At 37.7% G+C, this 22,037-nt stretch overlaps 1 protein-coding gene across 2 annotated transcripts in view; it reads left to right on the top strand.

The window, feature by feature from the left end:
• PTPN12 (protein tyrosine phosphatase non-receptor type 12) overlaps positions 1–22,037 on the top strand; it is a 98,113-nt gene that overhangs the window by 44,754 nt on the left and 31,322 nt on the right. For both annotated transcript variants that reach the window (XM_070071196.1, XM_008258311.4), the window contains exons 4-11: positions 3,156–3,251; positions 4,858–4,896; positions 8,584–8,655; positions 11,639–11,698; positions 13,348–13,490; positions 16,993–17,059; positions 18,713–18,790; positions 18,917–19,015. In XM_070071196.1, coding sequence (XP_069927297.1) covers positions 3,156–3,251; positions 4,858–4,896; positions 8,584–8,655; positions 11,639–11,698; positions 13,348–13,490; positions 16,993–17,059; positions 18,713–18,790; positions 18,917–19,015 — 654 coding nt within the window. The remainder of the gene's footprint in view (positions 1–3,155; positions 3,252–4,857; positions 4,897–8,583; positions 8,656–11,638; positions 11,699–13,347; positions 13,491–16,992; positions 17,060–18,712; positions 18,791–18,916; positions 19,016–22,037) is intronic.

The raw sequence follows: 22,037 nt of genomic DNA on the forward strand, positions 1-22,037 counted from the left end.
TTTGCTTACTTTTAAGACAGCAAAGATAAAGTTTTCTGTTTTGTTTCTTTTATATTGAAGGCTTAAAAACACTTTACCTGTTATTAAATCATCATCTCAGCTATCCCTTTTTGTTAATATACAAAAATGTACCAGTTCATTTCCTGTTGTCGAACCATATAGATGTTTTCCAGTTTTTCTTGATAACAATATTGCAGTGATTTTGTTGTTTTGAATAATTTCTTAAGGTAAATTATCACAACTGGAATTACTAATTACGCTGATTTGAAATTATGGTACACAAACTTAGATTGAGAATGTATGGTACCTGTCACTGTTTCAAGTGCTAATACAAGCCCAGGGTTGGCTACCCGTTAATTAAAGGCAGACAGGTTTTTGTATCATTGTCAATAAAAAGATAAATGCAAACTACCACTTAATTGAGTTTAACTGCATAGCTTTAATTTGTTGCATTAGCTATTCTGTTTTTCAGTCTTTTTTCTTTAATTTATTTATTTTATTTGAAAATCAAAGTTACACAGAGAGGGAGAGAGAGGTCTTCCATCCAGTGATTCATTCCCCAATTGGTAACAATGGCTGGAGCTGTGGTGATTTGAAGCCAGGAGCCAGGAGCTTCTTCTAGGTCTCCCATGCTGGTGCAGGGGCCCAAAGACTTGGGCCATCTTGTACTGCTTTCCCAGGCCATAGTACAGGCTGGATCAGAAGTAGAGCATCCAGGACTTGAGCCATTACCCATGTGGGATGCTAGCACTGCAGGCAGCGGCTTTACCCGCTATGCCACAGCACCAGCCCCCTGTTTTTCAATCTTTCTAGTAATGATAGTTTAATATTCACTTTTATAGATTGTATTTATAAATATTTCAGTAAAATATTTTGTCAAAAATTGTAAGTGTAAAAGTTGATATTATTATCTTTGTCAACACTGAATAGTCACGATTTCAGATAAAACTTTTCCAACAAAATACAGTTTTTTAAAAAGTTAGGTAAAGTATGAATTTTATATTAAGAAAATGTAATTTACTGTTTCAGATGTTTTCAGTGTTCATATTCTCTTATGTCTAGTTTTTGTTTTTAATTAATTTAAAAGGGAGAGAAGAGAGAGCTCCTGTCTGCTGGTTCACTCCTCAGATGCCTGCAACAGCCAGGGCTGGGATTTCCCAGGTCAGGGTGGCAGAACCCAAGTATTCAAGCCATCAGTGCTGCCCCCTAGGATTGTAGCAAGAAGCTAGGTTTGGGAGCTGTAGCAAGAAATCTAACCTATTATTCTAATATGGGATGCGGGCGTCTTAACCACTTAGCCAAACACCTGCCCCTCCCAAATAAGCTCTGGTTTTAAATTCTAGTTAATGACACAGCTTCATTTTATGATTGAATTATATGCAAGTTTAGTGTTTTGGTCAGGTATTCTGTTTGGTATATGCTCAAGCTTATTGAAAGTTACACAGCTGGTACTCAATAAGCCTTTGTAAATTGAATAAATAATTGAAGGAAGTTATGGAAAAAAGTAGCTATAAACGAACTGTTAAGTTTTACTATTGTTTTAAAGTCAAAGTGTGGAGTCAGAGGTTAAGCCTCCACCCACAGTGCCAGCATCCCACAGGGGCGCCCGTTCGAGTCCCACCTGCTCACTTCTTCTGAATTACCCTGTCACTCTGCCTTTCAAATAAATTAAATCTTTTTTTAAAAAAGGGGGGTGGGGCTCAAAGCATGAGAGGGGTGTGTTCCCTGACAACTGCTAATCAACAGGAACTGGATCTCACTGCTGAACAGAGAACTTAGCATTTATTTCCAGACATCTTACTCCCCATATGTCTGGTATTGAACTGGAATGTTCTTATTAAGAAAACTGACAGGACTGGCACTGTTGCATAGTAGGTTAAGCATCTGCCCGGGTTGCCAGCATCCCATATGGGTACCAGTGCAAGTCCTGGCTGTTCCACTTCTGATCCAGCTCCCTGCTGATGGCCTGAGAAAGCAGTAGAAGATGGTCCAGGTGCTTGGACCCCTACACCTGTGTGGGAGACCTGGAAGAAGCTCCTAACTCCTGGCTTAAACCTTACCCAGCCCTGGCCATTGCGGCCATGTGTCAGGGTAAACCACCAGATGAAAGACCTCTCTCTGTCACTCCCTTTCTCTCTGTAACTCTGCCTTTCAAATAGATAAAAATAAATCTTTAAAAATAAAGTCAAGGCCGGCGCCGCGGCTCACTAGGCTAATCCTCCGCCTAGCGGCACCGGCACACCGGGTTCTAGTTCTAGTCCCGGTCGGGGCGCCGGATTCTGTCCCGGTTGCCCCTCTTCCAGGCCAGCTCTCTGCTGTGGCCAGAGAGTGCAGTGGAGGATGGCCCAGGTGCTTGGGCCCTGCACCCCATGGGAGACCAGGAAAAGCACCTGGCTCCTGGCTCCTGCCATTGGATCAGCGCGGTGCGCCGGCCACAGCGCGCCGGCCGCAGCGGCCATTGGAGGGTGAACCAACGGCAAAGGAAGACCTTTCTCTCTGTCTCTCTCTCTCACTGTCCACTCTGCCTGTCAAAAAATAAATAAATAAATAAATGAAAAAAAGTCAAAATGTGTGCTTACATTTCTGCTACAGTTAGCTTGTTGACTAGGTATTGGGGATTTTGTATTAAATTCCTAGGCAAATAATAATCATTGATTACTATAAAGCTGTCTTTTTTACCAATTCCGCATACCGTGTCTAATAAACACACAGAAGTTAAAATGAATTGAATATATTTTGTCATGCTTTTGACTATTAAAAAGTATTAGAAATGCTTTTTTAAAAAAAAAAAAAAGGTATATTTGAAAGAGGGGAAGAGAGAGAAACTGACTGCTGATTCATTCCCCAAATAGCCATAATGACCAAGGGTTGAGCCAGGCCAAAGCCAGGAGCCTACTAGCTTCATCTGAGTCTCCCACATGGGTGGCAAACACTAGGACCATCTTCTGCTTTTCCCAGGCCATTCCAGGGAGTTGGATCAAAAGTGGAGCAGCTGCGATGTCAACCAGGCGGCGTCATTACCTGCTATACTATGGTGCTAGCCCCAGAAATGCATTAGATGAAACAATAATAGTACCAATAAAATTTGATGTCTTTAAGTAATGAAATATTTTTATAATCATAATAAATGTGAAATTTGCTTTTAATCATTTTAGGGTGTCTATGGGCCGAAAGCATATGTGGCAACTCAAGGACCTTTAGCAAATACAGTAATAGATTTTTGGAGGATGATATGGGAGTACAATGTTGTAGTAAGTAATTTATTTTTTATAATATGTCTTAAGTATTATGTGTAGTGACAAGACATTTTACATGAATAGGAAATGAGAACTTTTTAGCTATAAGATGTGTTAAATTATAAAAGGGTGTGATAATTTAAGTTATTAACTATCAAGTCAAATACAAAATAACTTACAGAAGGCATAAAATGATTCATATTTTCATAGGTCAGTATAATCCTTGATAGTACAGTCATGTTCTTAATTAGAGGCCCATTTTAGTCCTTCTTCCCAGCAAAAATATATCTAAGCACATAACTGTAAATTGTTAAATAAAGTGTAAGAGGATTTGCAGACAGCCCCGGTCACCCTTGCCTGCTGAAGCCCATTCAGTTAGAAGTGTGTCAGGCCATTGGCATTTTAGTTCCCCTGTGTTCTGTTGGGTGAAGGGAATTGGTGTGCTCTTAGGTTTGGAAGCTGGGAAATAAACGAGGATTCTGCAGAGAGCCACCTTGCACTACTGTTTATAATGCTGTTTGCTCTGGTGATGATTTCGATTGTGTAGATGTGGCAAATCAGTAATATAGTTGACATTCTTTATAAAGGGCCTTCCCTATAGAATTATAATAATTCTAAAGCTTTGGCATCCCTTGTTAGTCTTTGAAAGATTAGTAAAACAAGAAAGAATTTCAAGTCCTTAGGATTTGCTGTTATTTTATTTTAAAACTAGACTTAACTTGGAAATTGAGGAAAGGGCATAAAAAAACTTTTTGGGTGATAGGAACGTTCTTTTTCTGGTAGGGTTTGGGTTGCATGAATGTATATATTTGATAAAACATGGAGAATGTTCACTTAGGGTCTGTGCATTTTATCCGATGTAAAATTTACCTCAAGGAAAAAGTATATGTACAATATAAAAATTACAGAGTTTCAGGTAATTATATATGGGCTGAAGTATTTAGGGGAAAATATTCTGATGTCTGCAGTTGACTTTGAAATGCATTTTTTAATAAGATGGATTGAGAGAGGGATAGATACGTGATAAAACAATTATAGTGAAATGTTAATAGTAGAATGTAGGTGATAAACTCTAGTGTTTACTGTAAAGTTTTGTTACAAGTTTGAAAGTTTACATTATAAGATGTTGAGGAAGAAAACATTTTAAAGATCATTTATTTACTGAAAGAGTTATAGGGGGAGACAGAAAGAGGGATCTTCTATTCCCTGGTTCACTCCTTCGTGAACTATTCTCAGAGCCAGGCTGGAGTCAGGAGTCAGGAGCTTGTTCTCCACCTCCCACATGGTTGGTAGGGGCCCAAGCACTTGATCTGGTGCCCAATTAGATCCTGGCATCACAGGCAGCAGCTTTACCTGCTGTGCCACAATGCCTGCCCCAATCTGAGCCTATTTTATTTGGTGATGTATAAGTAGCCCTTGTTTGGAAGGTATAATTTTAATTGTTTCTTAACTCCTGGCTAATATTAAATGTTAATATTGAAACTACTTTTTTATACAAGTCAACTGTACTTTTCGCTCAAAGTAAAAAGTAGTTCTTGAAATTTGTCTTTCATTTTAAAATGTAAATTTGTGTTTAACTGATACCTTCTTCATTCTACTCATCACCTTACTTATTTTTTAGATCATTGTAATGGCTTGTCGAGAATTTGAGATGGGAAGGGTATGTATCTTGTTAAATGCTTAAAATAACTTAATTATTTCATATTTTATTATTTCATTTCTGGGTTAATTAATCCCAGTCTTTATTATGATTGCTGTCATTATAGTCTGGTCTCAAGTAAAGTAGTTACTTTTTTTTTCCCTAAGATTTTTAAAAAATGTATTTATTTGAGAGGTAAGAGTTACAGACAGAGAGAGGGAGAGACAGAGAAAAAGGTCTTCCATCTGCTGATTCACTTCCCAAATGACTGCAATGGCTGGAACTGGGCCAATCTGAAGCTAGGAGCCAGGAGCTTCTTCCAGGTCTCCCATCTGGATGCAGGAGCCCAAAGATTTGGGCCGTCTTCTTTTGCTTTCCCAGGCCATAGCAGAGAGCTGGATCAGAAGTGGAGCAGCTGGGACTCAAATTGGCGGCCATATGGGATGCTGGCACTGCAGGCGATGGTGTCTTTACCCGCTAGGCCACAACGCCGGCCCCCAGAAATTCTTAGTATGTTTTTGTAATGTTGGTATTTCTATGTTATATACAAATTAAATTAAATTCAAAACCATTGTGATGTCCGAAAGCAGCAATTCTTAATTCCTCATTGTAGGAAGTCATAATACGTTTAAAGAACTGTTATTTGGCCGGCACCGCGGCTCACTAGGCTAATTCTCTGCCTTGCAGCGCCGGCATACCAGGTTCTAGTTCCGGTCGGGGTGTCGGATTCTGTCCCAGTTGCCCCTCTTCCAGGCCAGCTCTCTGCTGTGGCCAGGGGGTGCAGTGGAGGATGGCCCGAGTACTTGGGCCCTGCACCCGCATGGGAGACCAGGAGAAGCACCTGGCTCCTGCCTTTGGATCAGCGCGGTGCGCTGGCCGCAGCGCGGCGGCCCTTGGAGGGTGAACCAACGGCAAAGGAAGACCTTTCTCTCTGTCTGTCTCTCTCTCACTGTCCACTCTGCCTGTCAAAAAATTAAAAAATATATATATAAAGACTGGAAAATTATTAAGTAATCATATTATCTGTTGAAGCATTGTCAATATGAGCTTTAGCACTATTATTCCTAATTGATTCTATTATAAAATTTAAACTTTACTCTCCTAATGTTTATAAATTACTGTTAAGGTTTAGGATTTATTTCTTTTATTGTTCTATTAATAAATTCACATTGTTTCAGTAGTATTACTTGATTAAAAATTAAATTTTGCATGTAAAATTTTTTAAAGCTCAAGGTTTTGTGATTCATAGCATTTTAATAGTAAAACTTCATTTTTTAAGTATTTATTTATTTGAAAGGCAGAGTTACAGAGGAGTAGGGTGGGAGGAAAGAGACTGCGGCTTAACCTGCTACGCCACAATGGTGGCCCCATAAACTTATCTTTTAGTTTCATTTTTCATAAACAATAATGTCCCCTTTAACAGTACTTAACATAGTTTTTGGCATCAGTTGTTCCTTATTTTATGCCTAGAACTGGTACAGAAATATTAATATAATCCTTATTAAGCTACTCATGAATGAGGACCCTGCTATTCATGTCTTTCAATTCCTTTTTTTTTTTTTTTTTTTTTAAGATTTTATTTATTCACTTGAGAGGCAGACAGAAAAATCTCCAAGTGGCCAAAATGGTCAGAGTTGGGCCAATCCAAAACCAGGAGCCGAGAGCTTCCAGGTCTCCCACGTGGATGCCAGGGCCCAAGCACTTGAGCCATCTTCCACTGGTCTCCCAGGCTATAAACAGGATCAGAAGAGCGGCTGGGACATGAACCAATGCCCATGTCGGGTACTGGTGCCTCAGATGGAGGCTTAGCCCACTACGCTGGCCCCTGCCTTCAATTCTTCAGTAAATTAGTCTTCTATAATTTGATATCTGTCTCAAAATATTAAAACTTTATTGGGTAGAAAGCAAAAAAATAAAAATAAGCCCTCAAAAATAATATGATTTTATTATTTCTATAAACTTCTTCCAAAAAATGAGGTTGAGCAAGACCTATGGTTTTCAAGCTCTAAAACACGTTTTGTATTTATTCAAGCAAACAAGACGATTCTACTTGTTGCCTTGTGAGCATTAGATATATTGAGTTTGTTCCAACCTATAGGTAATAACTCTACTGTAATTGGAACTATGAAAATGCAGGTAGAAACCCATGAACTGGGGGCTGGCGCTGTGGCATAGCAGGTAAAGCTGCTGCCTGCAGTGCCGGCATCCTATATGAGTGCCGGTTCTAGTCCTGGCTGCTCCACTTCCGATCCAGCTCTCTGCTATGGCCTGGGAAGGCAGTAGACGATGGCCCAAGTCCTTGGGCCCCTGTACCCGCATGGGGGACCCAGAAGAAGCTCTTGACTCCTGGCTCCTGGCTTCAGCTCCAGCTCCAGCTGTTGTGGCCAATCAGAGAGTGAACCAGCGGAATGGAAGACTTCTTTCTCTGTGTAACTTTGACTTTCAAATAAATAAATAAATAAATCTTTTTTAAACAATCCATGAACTGACAAATTCACACTTAACAGCTTCTATTATTGGTTCTTGTTAAAACAATCATTTCTTAACATTTGAGTCACTGTATCAAGTTGGGTTTTTCATTTAGTTCCCCAGTTTTCTAAAATGATGGTTGTTAATGGTAGAAACAAAAATAAATTGAGCGTTCTATTTCTTTACCTGTTTAAAATGTAAAGCTAAGAGGGAAACCGATTATTCTTTCTGTAATCTCAAATAAAAGTGTGTAGTTAAAATAATACATTGTGTCATATAAGGTTTTTACTACAAATAGAACATTTGAAACACACTCTTATTTAGAATATGCAACAACACTGTAAGAATAGGATTATTGTTTTCATTTTTACAGGTAAAGAAATAAAAGGTAATTAAAATAGTAAAGTTATTTCCTGAAAAATTCCTCTGATACCAAGTAAAATGCTCTTTCTAGGATACTGCATGTTTTGTACTTGGTGAGAATGTAGCCAGATATTACACAGATTGCCATATTACAATCATTGAAACTTGCTTGGCAACTCTTTATGCTAAGTGGATTTCCTTGTGCTAGATATGTGTATATATATACATATATTTTTTTTTCTTTTTTGACAGGCAGAGTGGACAGTGAGAGAGAGAGAGACAGAGAGAAAGGTCTTCCTTTTGCCATTGGTTCACCCTCCAATGGCCGCTGTGGCCGGTGCACCGCGCTGATCCGAAGCCAGGAGCCAGGTGCTTCTCCTGGTCTCCCATGCAGGTGCAGGGCCCAAGGACTTGGGCCATCCTCCACTGCACTGCCAGGCCACAGCAGAGAGCTGGCCTGGAAGAGAGGCAACCAGGACAGAATCCGGTGCCCCGACCGGGACTAGAACCCGGTGTGCTGGCGCCGCAGGCGGAGGATTAGCCTATTGAGCCACGGCGCCGGCTAGATGTATATTTTTTTTTAAAGTAGTTTTCAAAAGGAAGATCTTTGGTCTGCTCTGTGGACTAGGCAAGGAACAATGAATGGTTTATATACTTAGTGCTAATTAGACTGTTAGGACTATTCTTGGAGTGGACTTAGTAACCTGCCTTTAACAGTAGTTGGGTAAGTCTAAGTTCTCCCAGCTCCTTGCCTGCTAATGTCAGTTTTTCTGTTTTGGGGAAAGAGTACTGAGCTGATCCCTGGGACACAAAATATTTGTAAATGTGTGAGAAAAACCACATATGCATTGCTTACTAACTTTTTTTTTATTACAGAAAAAATGTGAACGCTATTGGCCATTGTATGGAGAAGACCCTATAACATTTGCACCATTTAAAATTTCTTGTGTAAGTACCTATTTTTATATACATTATTTGAATGGAAAATTGGCAATGGTAGACTTACAAATAATTAAATTGTAATGTGGTGTGAACCTAGGTTTATTTAAGCCAAGCAGTCAGTGCTTCCGTGGAAACATATACTTACTTACTATAAACAAATATTAACAATGTTTGCTTTTAGACGTTTTAAATTTAGAAGCTTTAGGTAGGTGTTGGGTACAGCAGTTAAGACACTTCTTGGGACACCTGTATGCCACGTTGAAGTGCCTGGATTTAGGTCCTAGCTCTAGCCACAAGTGCAGCTTCCTGCTGTTACACACCTCAGGAAGTAGCCCATGCTAGGCTCCCTGTCACCCATATGGGAGATATGGATTGTGTTCATTGCTCCCAGATATTTGGGGATGGAGTCAGTGTCTCTGTGTCTCAAATAAATATACTTTTAAGAAAACTTTTTTTTATAAAAAAGCACAATTGACATTTTGAGATTTGATTATTGTTTATAACCCTTGTCTGTACTCTTGAGAAACAGTGGTTTTTCTGTTTACTACTTGTTTGATTAAGCTATTTTTATAAGTGCAATGTGATTTTTGTAATGTTAGCTTGTAACTCACAGTTGAACTTTGTGGATTTATATTCAATCAATGCTCTGAAGTCCTGGCTAACGTTAACTGTCAGTTAAGTGCCAAAGTTTTTTAAAACGCTGCGTGTTTCATATTTGGAAAGTATAATAACCAATAATTACCACACTGTCTAGTTTAGTATGGGAGTACCTCCCCTCCTTATCAGTCACATTGATCCAGAAAGTATTATACAATGTTGGATCCCTGGACTACCCAGGAAACCTAGTTCTGTACAATGTGATTATATTGAACATTCATAAGTTTGAATGCAGTAAGAGAACTATACTAAATGTCCCAATTCAAGTGAAAACATAGTGTGTAACATTCAACAACAAAACAGCTTGAAATTCTGAACACTAGAAAATCAGGGGATCGGCGCTGTGACGTAGTGGGTAAAGCTGCTGCCTGCAGTGCTGGCATCCAATATGGGCACTGGTTCGAGACCTGGCTGCTCCACTTCCGATCCAGCTCTCTGCTATGGCCTGGGAAAGCAATAGAAGATGGCCCAAGTCCTTGGGCCCCTGTACCTGCGTGGGAGACCTGGAGGAAGCTCCTGGCTCCTGGCTCCTGGCTTAGGATCAGCGTAGCTCCAGCCATTGCAGCCAATTTGGGAGTGAACCAGCAGATGGAAGACTTTTCTCTCTCACTCTCTCTCTGCCTTTCCTTATCTCTCTATGTAAATCTGACTTTCAAGTAAAATAAATAAATCTTTAAAAAAAATCAGGAGTAATTAACAACTTAGAATAATGAATAGAGAAAAGACAAATCATTTATAATGAAAAAGATGAATTGATTTTAGGGGATATTTTTTCATTTGATCTAAAAGATAATTTTTAAAAGTCATTGATTGAGAGGTTTGTTCTGATTAGTAATAGCTTATTTGACTTGTCAATATCATGATTGGTCCATGCTGAAGAAGCACAGTTTTTCTTTAACAATTTCAAAATGAAAAGTATTTTATATCATTGTTTCAGATAACTCAGGACTTGTTATCCTTGATTATAATGCAAATAAAAATTAATTTATAAATAGAAAGCACATTAGTAAACACAGTCATAGTGAATGAGTTGACTCCTTGGAAATCAGAGTTTCTGAGACTGAGAAATGAGTTTTTTCTGGAGGTCTTTTTGTAAGGGGGTGGAGGAAGAGGTAAAGTGGTAGTGAAAGGGGAAGGACTGGCTAGCAAGTGCTCAGTGTCCTGTTGCTGCATGTAACCACGTCGCCTGGATATTGGCACACTTGCTGTGTGTCAGATCTAGCCCTGTTTCATAAGTAAAGTTTTACTGGCGCACAATCATCTCTGTTAATTTATACGTCTATCATAACAACAACAAAGTTGAGATGAAAGACTTTATGGCCCAAAAAGCCCAAAGTATTTGCTGTCTGGTCCTTTACAAAAAAAGTTGTCTTAGCTCAGTCTTCACATCCATATTCCTTTTTGATAAAAGTAAAAACTTACATGTTTTTTGGAAAGTTTTTGTTGTTGTTGTTGTTTTCTTTTTTTAGAGATGTATTTTATCTATTTGAAAGAGTTACAGGGAGAGATAGAGACAGAGAGAAGTCTTCCATCTGCTGGCTCACTCCTCAAGTGGCTGCAACAGCCAGAGCTAAGCTGATCCAAAGCTAGAAGCTTCCTCACATTCTCCTATGAAGGTGCAGGGGCCCAAGGACTTGGGCCATCCTCCTATGCTTTTCCAGGCATATTAGCAGGAGCTGCATTGGAAGTGGAGCAACCAGGACTTGAACTGATGCCCATATGGGATGCCGGCACTGCAGGCTGGGGCTTGAACCAGCTGCACCACAGTGCTGACCCCTATTTGGAAAGATGAAAGTAAATTACTGTAGTTTTAAAAACTTAAAATGAATAATTGTAAGTATCTGTTTTATTGATAATGCACACTCTTGCTCTGTCTTGAAAGTCACTATCCTAAACTGTCTGTGGTTTAACTGATAAGGCAAAAAATAATATGCTTGGTGGCAACTGATGTAGAGGCTTCATTATAATACCTCAGATGACTGGCTTTTAGAATGATTAAATTATCAGCTGTGGTGTCGTGTTTTGGGATTTTCTTCCTCCTTCCTTTCCCAGTTGCTATCCAAATAATTCAGAGTTGATTGTTAGAGAAAATCAAATCCTATGGAAAGATAAAGTGATTAAATGTGAGATACAGTGGTAGGTACTGAGTGAGTGACTGTGGTATTTCTGTTACGGGATTGTGGGGATGATTACTACATAGCAAATGTCTTCATCAGTTTTGTAAAATTATAAATACAACTTAGATAAGTGAATTGATGGCTTTTAGAATTATTTTGTTTTTGTTTTGGTATGTATATATTTTTACTGATTCTCAGATCTTTCTCAATTTTAGGAAGATGAACAAGCAAGAACAGATTATTTCATTAGGACACTCTTACTTGAATTTCAGAATGTAAGTACTTTCCATTAAAGATAATCTCTTAAGGATACTTTCCAAATAGGAGATTATATATGAATAGCATACTATTTACATAGTTAAGAAAGCTTGGTAGTTCTTTAAGTAATGTAAAATACTGAAGAAGAAAATCACAGTGTATATTTTACGTAGTATGTTGAGCCTTATGCTTATCAAATTATGTAATAAAATAATTAAAATTTTAACTTAGAACAACATTCCTAAATTAAATTTGTTGTATTTAAAATAATTAGGCTTTCTTTGACACAATAAAGCAGGTTACAGTGTTTATATAATGATTACCCACTTTGACTAGTTTATGGATTTTTAGAAAGTTAACCATCAACATTTAGATACATGTTTTAACTTGAAGCCCTTGATTTCATTATGTCAGAACTGTATAAAATGATAGTTTCTCCAGAAAAGAATAAAAAATCTGATGGACATTAGAAAATACTTATCCTCATTGCTCTGTTTTTATCATAATTTTTAAACCATAATAAGTAGTTTAGTATGGCTGTGAAGTACATCCCTCTTCCCAACTCATGCATTCACACTTAAGGCCTCCTGTCCTGTTTATGTGTGTCCTCCCACCTGGCTTTACTATTTGGCTCCCTCTAGATGCATCACTTATTATACTTTGCTGCTATTTTTAAATCTATAGTAGTAAGGATGAGTATCTTAATGAATTTCTATAGTGTATCAGGTACCTCAATCCTCTTAACTTTGTAACAGTAGATATTATTATCTACATCGTATATAATCTTGTTACCTAACAAGACAAAGGCTTTGAAAAGATAAATAGCTTACCTAAAACTACTAATCAAATGGCAGGAAAATATTTGAGTAACTTTGCTTAAATCTCAAGCCCAATTCTTTCTGTTCAACACCTAGAATAACTGTTCTGAGAACAATTTTTACATCAGAATTCCCTTATATTCTTATCCGAAAGAGCTTTTGTTTATACAGGTTATATCTTTTAATATTTACTGGGATTAAAACTGAGAAATTTTTTAAAAACATGAAAACAAGCATATATTCCATTAGCTATTGAAGAAAAAAAGCAAATAACATGTTAGCATTTTTCTCAAAATAGTTTAGAACTCATGGCCACCCACCAGAAAGGGTTCCTAGACTATATTTCAAGAACTGCCGATCCATAGTAAGACAAATGGATTGAGGTTGGACAGATGTGCTTCTTTCTCTGTTTAATATTTACTTAGTCTTCTAATTACAGTATATTCTAACACAGTACTCATAGTATATTACTCACCAAGTTTAATAGTGTGTATTTAGTTAAATGGCGTATTGACAGTTAATGTTTACATTCTGAAGTTAAGGCCGCCTGGGTAAGATCCCACATTTGTCGCTTCTGTGATACTTTCAGCAAGTTGTTTCATCTTTCTGTCTCAATTTCCTTAACCCTGAAATGAGAATAGAATTAACAGTACCTTCCTTATGAGAATTGAATAAATTATTGCATATGACCTCCTTAAATAGGTAGTCAATATATGCAGGCTGTTATTGTTTTTAATGTGGTGCTTAGTACCTAACCAGATGTCTTAGATAAGTCAGTTAAGTGTGATATAAAGCTTTAAAATTGGCAAATATATTTTCATAACTGTTGGATTTCCATTTTTTTAAAGGAGTCTCGGAGGCTGTATCAGTTTCATTATGTAAACTGGCCAGACCATGATGTTCCTTCATCATTTGATTCTATTCTAGACATGATAAGCTTAATGAGGAAGTATCAAGAACATGAAGATGTGCCCATTTGCATTCATTGCAGGTATAAGTTTCCCAAACATTCAAATATAGTAGTTTTTTTTAAGTTTGATGTTGGTTTTATTTCTGCATTAATATAATGAATCCTGAATTTCTTCTATACGGTATGGGTCTGAGGCCTGTAATCTCATGGCTGATTATTTAAATGTTACATTAAAATGTAAGATCATCTATTTGAAAATGGTGGGATGCTTACTAATTAAAGCATGTAGTCTAATCAGTATCCATTATACCCTGCTTTTTAAAGTCAATACTGTAATATTTAGATTAACTAAGAAAGACAAAAGTACACAATAGAATTTTTTGTGGATAGATCAGTTTACCTCAAACAGTGGCCAAGCAAGTTTCATGTCTCATAAACATTGGTATGGGTTTTCTTATGTATATGGATGTACATACTTAAGATCTTAGTTGATCTAAAGTACCATCAGTTCTAAGACATACTAATGTTTTATATACACTAAGAATGAAATTGTCTGCCAATTAAAACAGAAATAGGTTGCTTGTAAGAAGCCATTAGTGATGATATAGATACTAATTTCAGAAATGTCATAATGTAGGTTTATTTTTTATTTATTTATTTTTAAGGGCGTTGTTGTTTTTTTGGTTTTTTGTTTCTTTGTTTTTCTTTTTTTTTTCTTTTCTTTTCTTTTCTTTTCTTTTCTTTTCTTTTTTTTTTTTTTTTTGACAGGCAGAGTTAGTAGACAGTGAAAGAGAGAGAGACAGAGAGAAAGATCTTCCTTTTTCCATTGGTTCACTCCCCAAGTGGCTGAAACGGCCAGTGCGCTGCACCAATCCGAAGCCAGGAGCCAGGTGCTTCCTCCTGGTCTCCCATGTGGGTGGATGCAGGGCCCAAGCACCTGGGCCATCCTCCACTGCACTCCTGGGCCACAGCAGAGAGCTGGACTAGAAGAGGAGCAACTGGGACAGAATCCGGTGCCCCAGCTGGGACTAGAACCTGGGGTACTGGCAGCGCAGGTGGAGGATTAGCCAAGTGAGCCGCGGCGCCAGCCCATAATGTAGGTTTAAAAAAGTATGTTTTAATGAACTCACAAGTGTAGGAAGTATGCTGCATGAGAGGCAAGTTTTTCGCTAACACCAGGGTCCCTTGCCCAATGTGTGGAGTTAGATAGTGACCCTTGCTGCAAGTACGATGAAAAAAGTATGTTTTAGAACTGATGAAAAACTCAGTACTGTTTCTATTTCTGAGGAACATAAAATGCTCATGTTTATACACTGTCATAGTGAAATTATATAATGTATAAGTTATATATGTCTTACAGAACGATATAAATTATTGATAAACATTTACTAGACATTTTTATTAAATTGTATATGTTACTTCATTATAAGTATTGCCTGGGCCTACATGATTATTTATAAACCTAACATTTAGTATTCACAGCTATGGTTTTTCTCATTGTCTTAATTTTGACATAGAATGTTTTAAATTGTCAGGTAGTCAAACTTGTAAATCTCATACTTAATAGTCCGTGGAGGTGTGCTTAGACAGTTCTTCCCTAGCACAGTATTATATAAAAAAAAAATTTGGTGTACAAATTTTACCTTGAATATGAAGGTCTTAATTAACTCTGACTTCAAGAGGGGGGAAATAGTATATTTGCTTTCATTTATTTTTTTTTTATTATTTTTTTAGTGCTTTTGTCAACTTTTAAAATTTCCTTTCCTCATTTATTTAGTTGAAACACAGAGAGAGCTCCCATCCATTAAGCCACTTTCGAATTGCAAATATATACCAGGCCAAAGCCAGGAGCCAGGAACTCAACCCAGGTCTTTTGTGTAGCAGGAACTCAATGACTTGAGCCATCACACTGCCTCCCAGTGTCTGCATTAACAAGAAGTTAGAGTGAGGAGCCAGAGGCAGGTTTTGAACCCAGGCACTCCAATATAGGATATGAGTGTTTTAAAGAGCCTCTTAACTGCTAGGCCAGATGCCTATACCTGTAGATTTATTTTCTACCAATATATTTTTAATTTATGTGGAATTTTCTTTATAGTTAAGGTATGACCTAAGAATCCAGCGTTACTCCTTACTGATAACTAACTTTCCCTATACTGTCATTTATTAAATAGTCTACTATTTCCCCTTCAGAGAATCTACCTTTATGTAATAAATACCTCATGTATGCATCTGTTTCTGAACTTGGCTCTTGTTTCTCATTGATTTGGTTGTCTTTGTAATATACTTGCAACTGTCAAATTCTAAATATAAATCATTTAGCCCAAGTAACTCAACTAAGATTCTAAAAATGTTTTATTTTTTTATTTTTTATTTTATTTTATTTTATTTTTTTTATTTTTTGACAGGCAGAGTGGACAGTGAGAGAGAGAGACAGAGAGAAAGGTCTTCCTTTGCCGTTGGTTCACCCTCCAATGGCCGCCGCGGCCGGCGCGCTGCGGCCGGCGCACCGCGCTGATCTGATGGCAGGAGCCAGGAGCCAGGTGCTTTTCCTGGTCTCCCATGGGGTGCAGGGCCCAAGCACATGGGCCATCCTCCACTGCACTCCCTGGCCACAGCAGAGGGCTGGCCTGGAAGAAGGGCAACCGGGACAGAATCCGGCGCCCCGACCGGGACTAGAACCCGGGGTGCCGGCGCCGCTAGGCGGAGGATTAGCCTAGTGAGCCGCGGCGCCGGCCCTAAAAATGTTTTAATACATGGGATTTGCAAGTGTACCAACAGCTAAAAATTAATATTATTGATGTTTATTTTTAAGAGCTTTTAAATATATTAGGTTGTTTATCATGTTCTTTCGTAAGAAATGTTTAGGTTACATGTTAACAAACCACTGATACTTAACAAAAGCTTAAAAATATATATTTAAATACTACATACCTTTTTTTTCTGCCTAGGATTATTTTGGTGATGTTAGTAGCATCTTTTTAATTACTCAGAGATTTTTCATTCCGAAGGTACATGCATATACCTCTCTCTAACATTGAGAATCAGTTGCTTCAAAGTATTTTGTCATGCTTTAAAATAAAAACTATGGTATTTTATTTTACATTCTTCAACTTCCATTACTTCTTCAGGAGATCAGCATTCTCTTTTTTCTTTTGGTGAAATCAATGTGGGTATGCAAGCCTCTTTTTGGGACTTGGAGCATCATTTTTCCTAAACTTGTAGCATAGAGAAATAATGGACTGTTTCCTTCTCTACTCCAAAATACAAGACCCATCTTGAGATTAAAATAAATTTATCTCTGCATAATATTTTTAGTAAGAAATGGTTTTCTGAGGTAGAAATAGACTTCCAAAGTGAGGACTTCTGGATATTCTGTAAGTCACTCCTGGAAGTTCCTTAAGTTTTAGAATGATGTAAATACTAATGTGAAGGATGATGTCTTGTGCACACTTGAAACAGCAGTCTCTTTACTAAATAAGTGTAATTTTATCCAATTTCTTGTATTGTTTCTGAATATTAACATGTTTACCTATAATTCTTTTATACAAAAGTCAAATTCTTTTTTCAAACTTTATGTCCTTAGTGCAGGCTGCGGAAGAACAGGTGCAATTTGTGCCATAGATTATACATGGAATTTACTGAAAGCTGGGGTAAGAAGAATTTTCATGCAGCATTATATCCAATTGATCTATATGATTTTCAGACTTTAAGATTACTTACAGTAAATTGCAACCTGTATTTTGTTTTGTTTGTTACTTTTTCAGAAGTAGTTTACTATGTCAGAAATAAAGATAGAGAAAAAGTATAAATACTGCCATTGCCTTGGGATAGCATACTGGGCAACAGGATGAGTGTCATTCTAGGTGAATACCTGTATTGTGTATGTAAGTCATACACTGATTTTTCTAAATACAGAATTCTTATTGCTTTCTATATTATTTCTAGGTGTAAGTATATTCCTTTCAGTAAGTATTTACTTATTTGAAATACAGAATTACAGAGAGAGGAGACAGAAAGAGAGGTCTTCCTTGGGGCCAGCGCTGTGGTGTACTGGGTAAAGCCACTACCTGCAGTGCTGGCTTCCCATATAGGCACCAGTTCAAATACCAGCTGCTCCACTTCCAATCCAGCTCTGCTGTGGCCTGAGAAAGCAGTGGAAGGTGGCCAAAGTCTTTGGGCCCCTGCACCTGCGTGGGAGCCCCAGGCTCCTGGCTTCTGATTTGTGGATCATTTGAGGAATAAACCAGCAGATGGGGAACCTCTCTTTCTCTCTCTCTCTCTCCCTCTCTCTCTGCCTCTGCATCTCTAACTCTGCCTTTCAAATAAATAAATAAATCTTAAAAAAAAAAAAAGAGCGGTCTTCCATGCACCGGTTTACTCCTCAAGTGGTCTGCAGCAGCCAAGGCTGAGCTGATCTGAAGCCAGGAGCCAGGAGCTTCTTCTGGGTCTCCCACATGGGTGTAGGAGCCCAAGCACTTGGACCATTTTCCTCTTCTTTTCCCAGGCACATTGGCAGTGGAGCAGCCGGGACTTGAGCTGGTGCCCATATGGGATGCTGGTGTAGCAATTAGCGGCTTTAGTCGCTACACCACAAAGTTAGATCCTTTATGTAGCTCTTTTAGCTAGTCCTTATATAGCCAGTCCAGGAGACAGTAACCTGTAGGATAAAATTAAACTTTCAATTATGTTTCAGTCTAATTCCAAGTAGCCTTATCTTCTCTCCTCCTTTGAGTATCTTTTTTTTTATTTAAAAAGAAATTTCATTTATATAAAGGGAACAAATTTCATATATGCAGGTATAAGAACATAATGATACTTCTCACCCTCTCTTCCCTCACTCCTTTACTCCCACCCTCCAGCCTCCTTCCTGTCTTATTTTTCTTCTTTTAGACTTGGGCTTTATCCACATCAAAGTCTTGATTTCTCAAATAGAATATATATTCAATCTGCTATGCTGTCAATATCACCTTCACTTTTTATAGAATATCCTTCTTGTAATATCCAGCTAAATTGTCACTCCACATACCATCACAGATAGTCATACAGCCTCTTGATTCCCACTACCTTACAATCATGCTGTGGCTGGTAACTTATTTCTTCACCTGTTTGGCAACAGCCTGACTATTGAGGATCAAGTTTAGCTTTGTATCAATGATGCTATGTACAATCTGAGTCTGTTACATAACAGTGCTCAAAAGATGTTTGCAGTTATCCAGCATGTATATAAGGTTGATAGGAAAAACTGAAGAGTACTTTACTGTTTCCTGGACAGTTGTCCCAAGTTTATATATTCTTTGTTTTAGAAAATACCAGAGGAGTTTAATGTATTTAATTTAATACAAGAAATGAGGACACAAAGGCATTCTGCAGTGCAAACAAAGGTATGGGTTTTTTTTATTTTTTATTTATTATTTCAGTTTATTAACTATTTTTATAAATGCTTTCTTGGTTTTGAGGTGTTTCTTTTTAACATTGTTTCCTTTGTTTATCATTCATCTCCCTAATAGGAGCAATATGAGCTTGTTCATAGAGCCATCGCTCAACTGTTTGAAAAACAGCTACAACTATATGAGATTCATGGAGCCCAGAAAATTGCTGACGGAGTGGTAGGTGTTCTTGGCCTGTGATCTTAGGAAACTTTTATGTTGCGCTAAAATGTAATATTTAGCTTTTATTTGTCATCCTGTGTTTTATCTAAATTGAGCGTTTCCATTATGGTTATTCTCGCTAATTAACCTAGGTTTTATTAACTCATTTCCTTCTTGTTTATATCTCTGTTGTGATGGATATTTAATGGCTCCAATACAAATCAAATAATATTCTAAATAAAATGTGGATAGGAAAGAGCATCTTGTTTTAAAAATCATAGCACTCATTATTGTTTCAAATATAAATTACTCTTAAAAATTTACTGTATTGCCTTGCGGCGCTAGCACACTGGGTTCTAGTCCCGGTCGGGGCACCGGATTCTGTCCTGGTTGCACCTCTTCCAGGCCAGCTCTCTGCTGTGGCCCGGGAGTGCAGTGGAGGATGGCCCAAGTGCTTGGGCCCTGCACCCGCATGGGAGACCAGGAAAAAGCACCTGGTTCCTGGCTTCGGATCAGCGCGATGCGCCGGCCACGGCAGCCATTGGAGGGTGAACCAACGGCAAAAGGAAGACTTCTCTCTCTCTCTCTCTCTCTCTCTCTCACTGTCCACTCTGCCTGTCAAAAATAAAAATAAATAAATAAATAAAAAAATTTACTGCATTATGCTCTTCTCTTCTAGCCCACCATGTAAGTAATTGTATCTTGAGTCTGGTTGAATTGATTTTGTTCTTACTCATAATAGTATAACATTTTCTAATTATTTGTGTATTAATTTTTAATTAAGTAGAATTAAAGGATTATAATTAAATACCTTTTGACTTACAGTTTCATCATTTTAAAAGATCTTATTGAATATTCAAAATACTGTATTATAATGTTTCCCATTTCTGCTTTTGTTTTCTCTGGTCTCTTGTTCCCTTTCTTTTTTTCTTTTATAACATTTTTAAAAATTTATTTGAAAGGCAAAGTTTCAAGGAGCGAGAGAAGGAGAGATAGAAAGAGATTTCCTGTCTGCTGATTCACTCTCCTAGTGGCCACAACAGCCAGATCTGGGCCAGGCAAAGGCCAGGAGCCTGAGTGTTTGACGTGTGTCACAGGGGCCCAAGTGTTCAGGCCATCTTCAACTGCTTTCCCAGGCTTCTTAGCAGGGAGCTGAATTGGAAGCAGAGCTGCTGAGCCTTGGCCCATACTCAGATATGGAATGCTGGTATCTCAGGTCGTAGCTTAACCTGCTACACCACCATGCCGACCCCTGTTGTTCCCTGTCAATATATAATAATCGCCTTGTCCCTGAAGATGCTAAGCTATTTTGGGTATAAAATTTCTTTAAATTTTTATTTTTAAACTTATTATAACTATCATATGATAGACAAGTATGAGGAGAAATGACCTAACAAATTTAGAACTTTTGTTTTCCTTTTTCCCCTTTAGTTTTTTTTGTCAATTTTCTGGAATATTTGTTGGAAATTCCTTATTTTTTATGAGAGATTTGTTACCAAATGATCTCAAAGTTTTGTTTTTGTTTTTTAGATTTATTTTATTTATTTGAAAGACAAAGTTACAGGGAGAGGTAGAGACAGAGAGAGAGAGATCTTCCATCTACTGGTTTACTCCCCAAATGGCCACAATGGCTGGAGCTAAGCCATTCCGAAGCCAGGAGCCAGGAGCTTCTTCTAGGTCTCCCATGTGGGTGCAGGGGCCCAAGGACTTGGGCTATCTTCTACTGATTTCCCAGGCCATAGCAGAGAGCTGGATCAGAAATGGAGCAGCCAGGACTCGAACCAGTGCCCATAAGGGATGCTGGCACCTCAGGCGGAGGCTTATTAGCCCACTACACCACAGCACCAACCCCCTGACTATGAATGTGTCTCATGCTCTCTCTCTCTCTCTGTAACTCTTGACTTTCAAATAAATAAGTAAATTTTAAAAACAACAAAAAGATTTATATATAATGAGCACATTCATTCCTTTCATTAACAAGGGAGTTGTTGTGCATCTAGGTGTCATGTTACCAACTCTTCTTCAGTTTAATTAAATCCTGTTACAGCCTGTTCTGAATCTAGCTAAATATTTTATGCTATAAAATAGAATTCTTATGAATTATTTTATATGCTTTTATCTAAATTGAGGTATTTAATATTTTGAAAAGCAAAGTAGACTATATTTCAATTTAAACTTTAAATGACAAATATTTTCATTTTATTCCATAAATGCAGATAAATTTCAAAGTTAAGGATTTTATTTTGGACCATCATTTTCTTTAATGTATAAAAGGGAAAAATTTTCTCACCAGTACATTTTTTAAATATGCAGAAATAAATTTATTTCAGTGTTTAGTGTTGTATTTCTAAAGCTTTTCACTATATTTAAATAATCGTCAGAAAATGTGTGATAAATATTGTATGGTTTTCTCATATCTATTTCCATGATAACTTTTTTTAGTCCATAAATTAATACTTTCTAACTAGCCTGAAATATACACTGGAATTATGATTTTGTCATAGACTATTACTGTCTAATGGATGAGAAATTTATAATTGATTATGAAGCAGGCATTGTAGCATAGTGGGTAAAACTGCTGCCTGCAACTCTGACATCCATATGAGCATCAGTTCATATCATAGCTCCTCCACTTGTGATCCAGCTCCCTGCTATTGGCCCGGGAAAAGCAGTGGAAGATGGCCCAAGTGCTTGGGCCCCTAGAAGAAGCTCCTGGCTCCTGGTTTTGGCCTGGCTCAGCCCTGGCCTTTGTGGCCAACTGGGGAGTGAATGAGCGGATAAAAGATCTCTTTCTCTCTGCAATTCTGACTTTCAAGTAAGTCTTTTTTAAAAGAAAAGAAAGAAATACAAGAGAAGGCCGTTAAAGTTTTTTAAAAATATTTTTCAATGAAATGTTGCAAAAACAAGATACTACATTTTTCAGTTATTTGAGATATTATTTAATCATTAAGAAAACCTTATTTTAGCTGATACCTTTTATTCCTCTCAGCCACATCCTTTATCAGGATTAAATAATGTTGAATAGAAAATAAGCAATCTA

Source organism: Oryctolagus cuniculus, chromosome 3, assembly GCF_964237555.1.
Source record: "Oryctolagus cuniculus chromosome 3, mOryCun1.1, whole genome shotgun sequence".
In the NCBI taxonomy this organism is placed as follows: Eukaryota; Metazoa; Chordata; class Mammalia; order Lagomorpha; family Leporidae; genus Oryctolagus; species Oryctolagus cuniculus.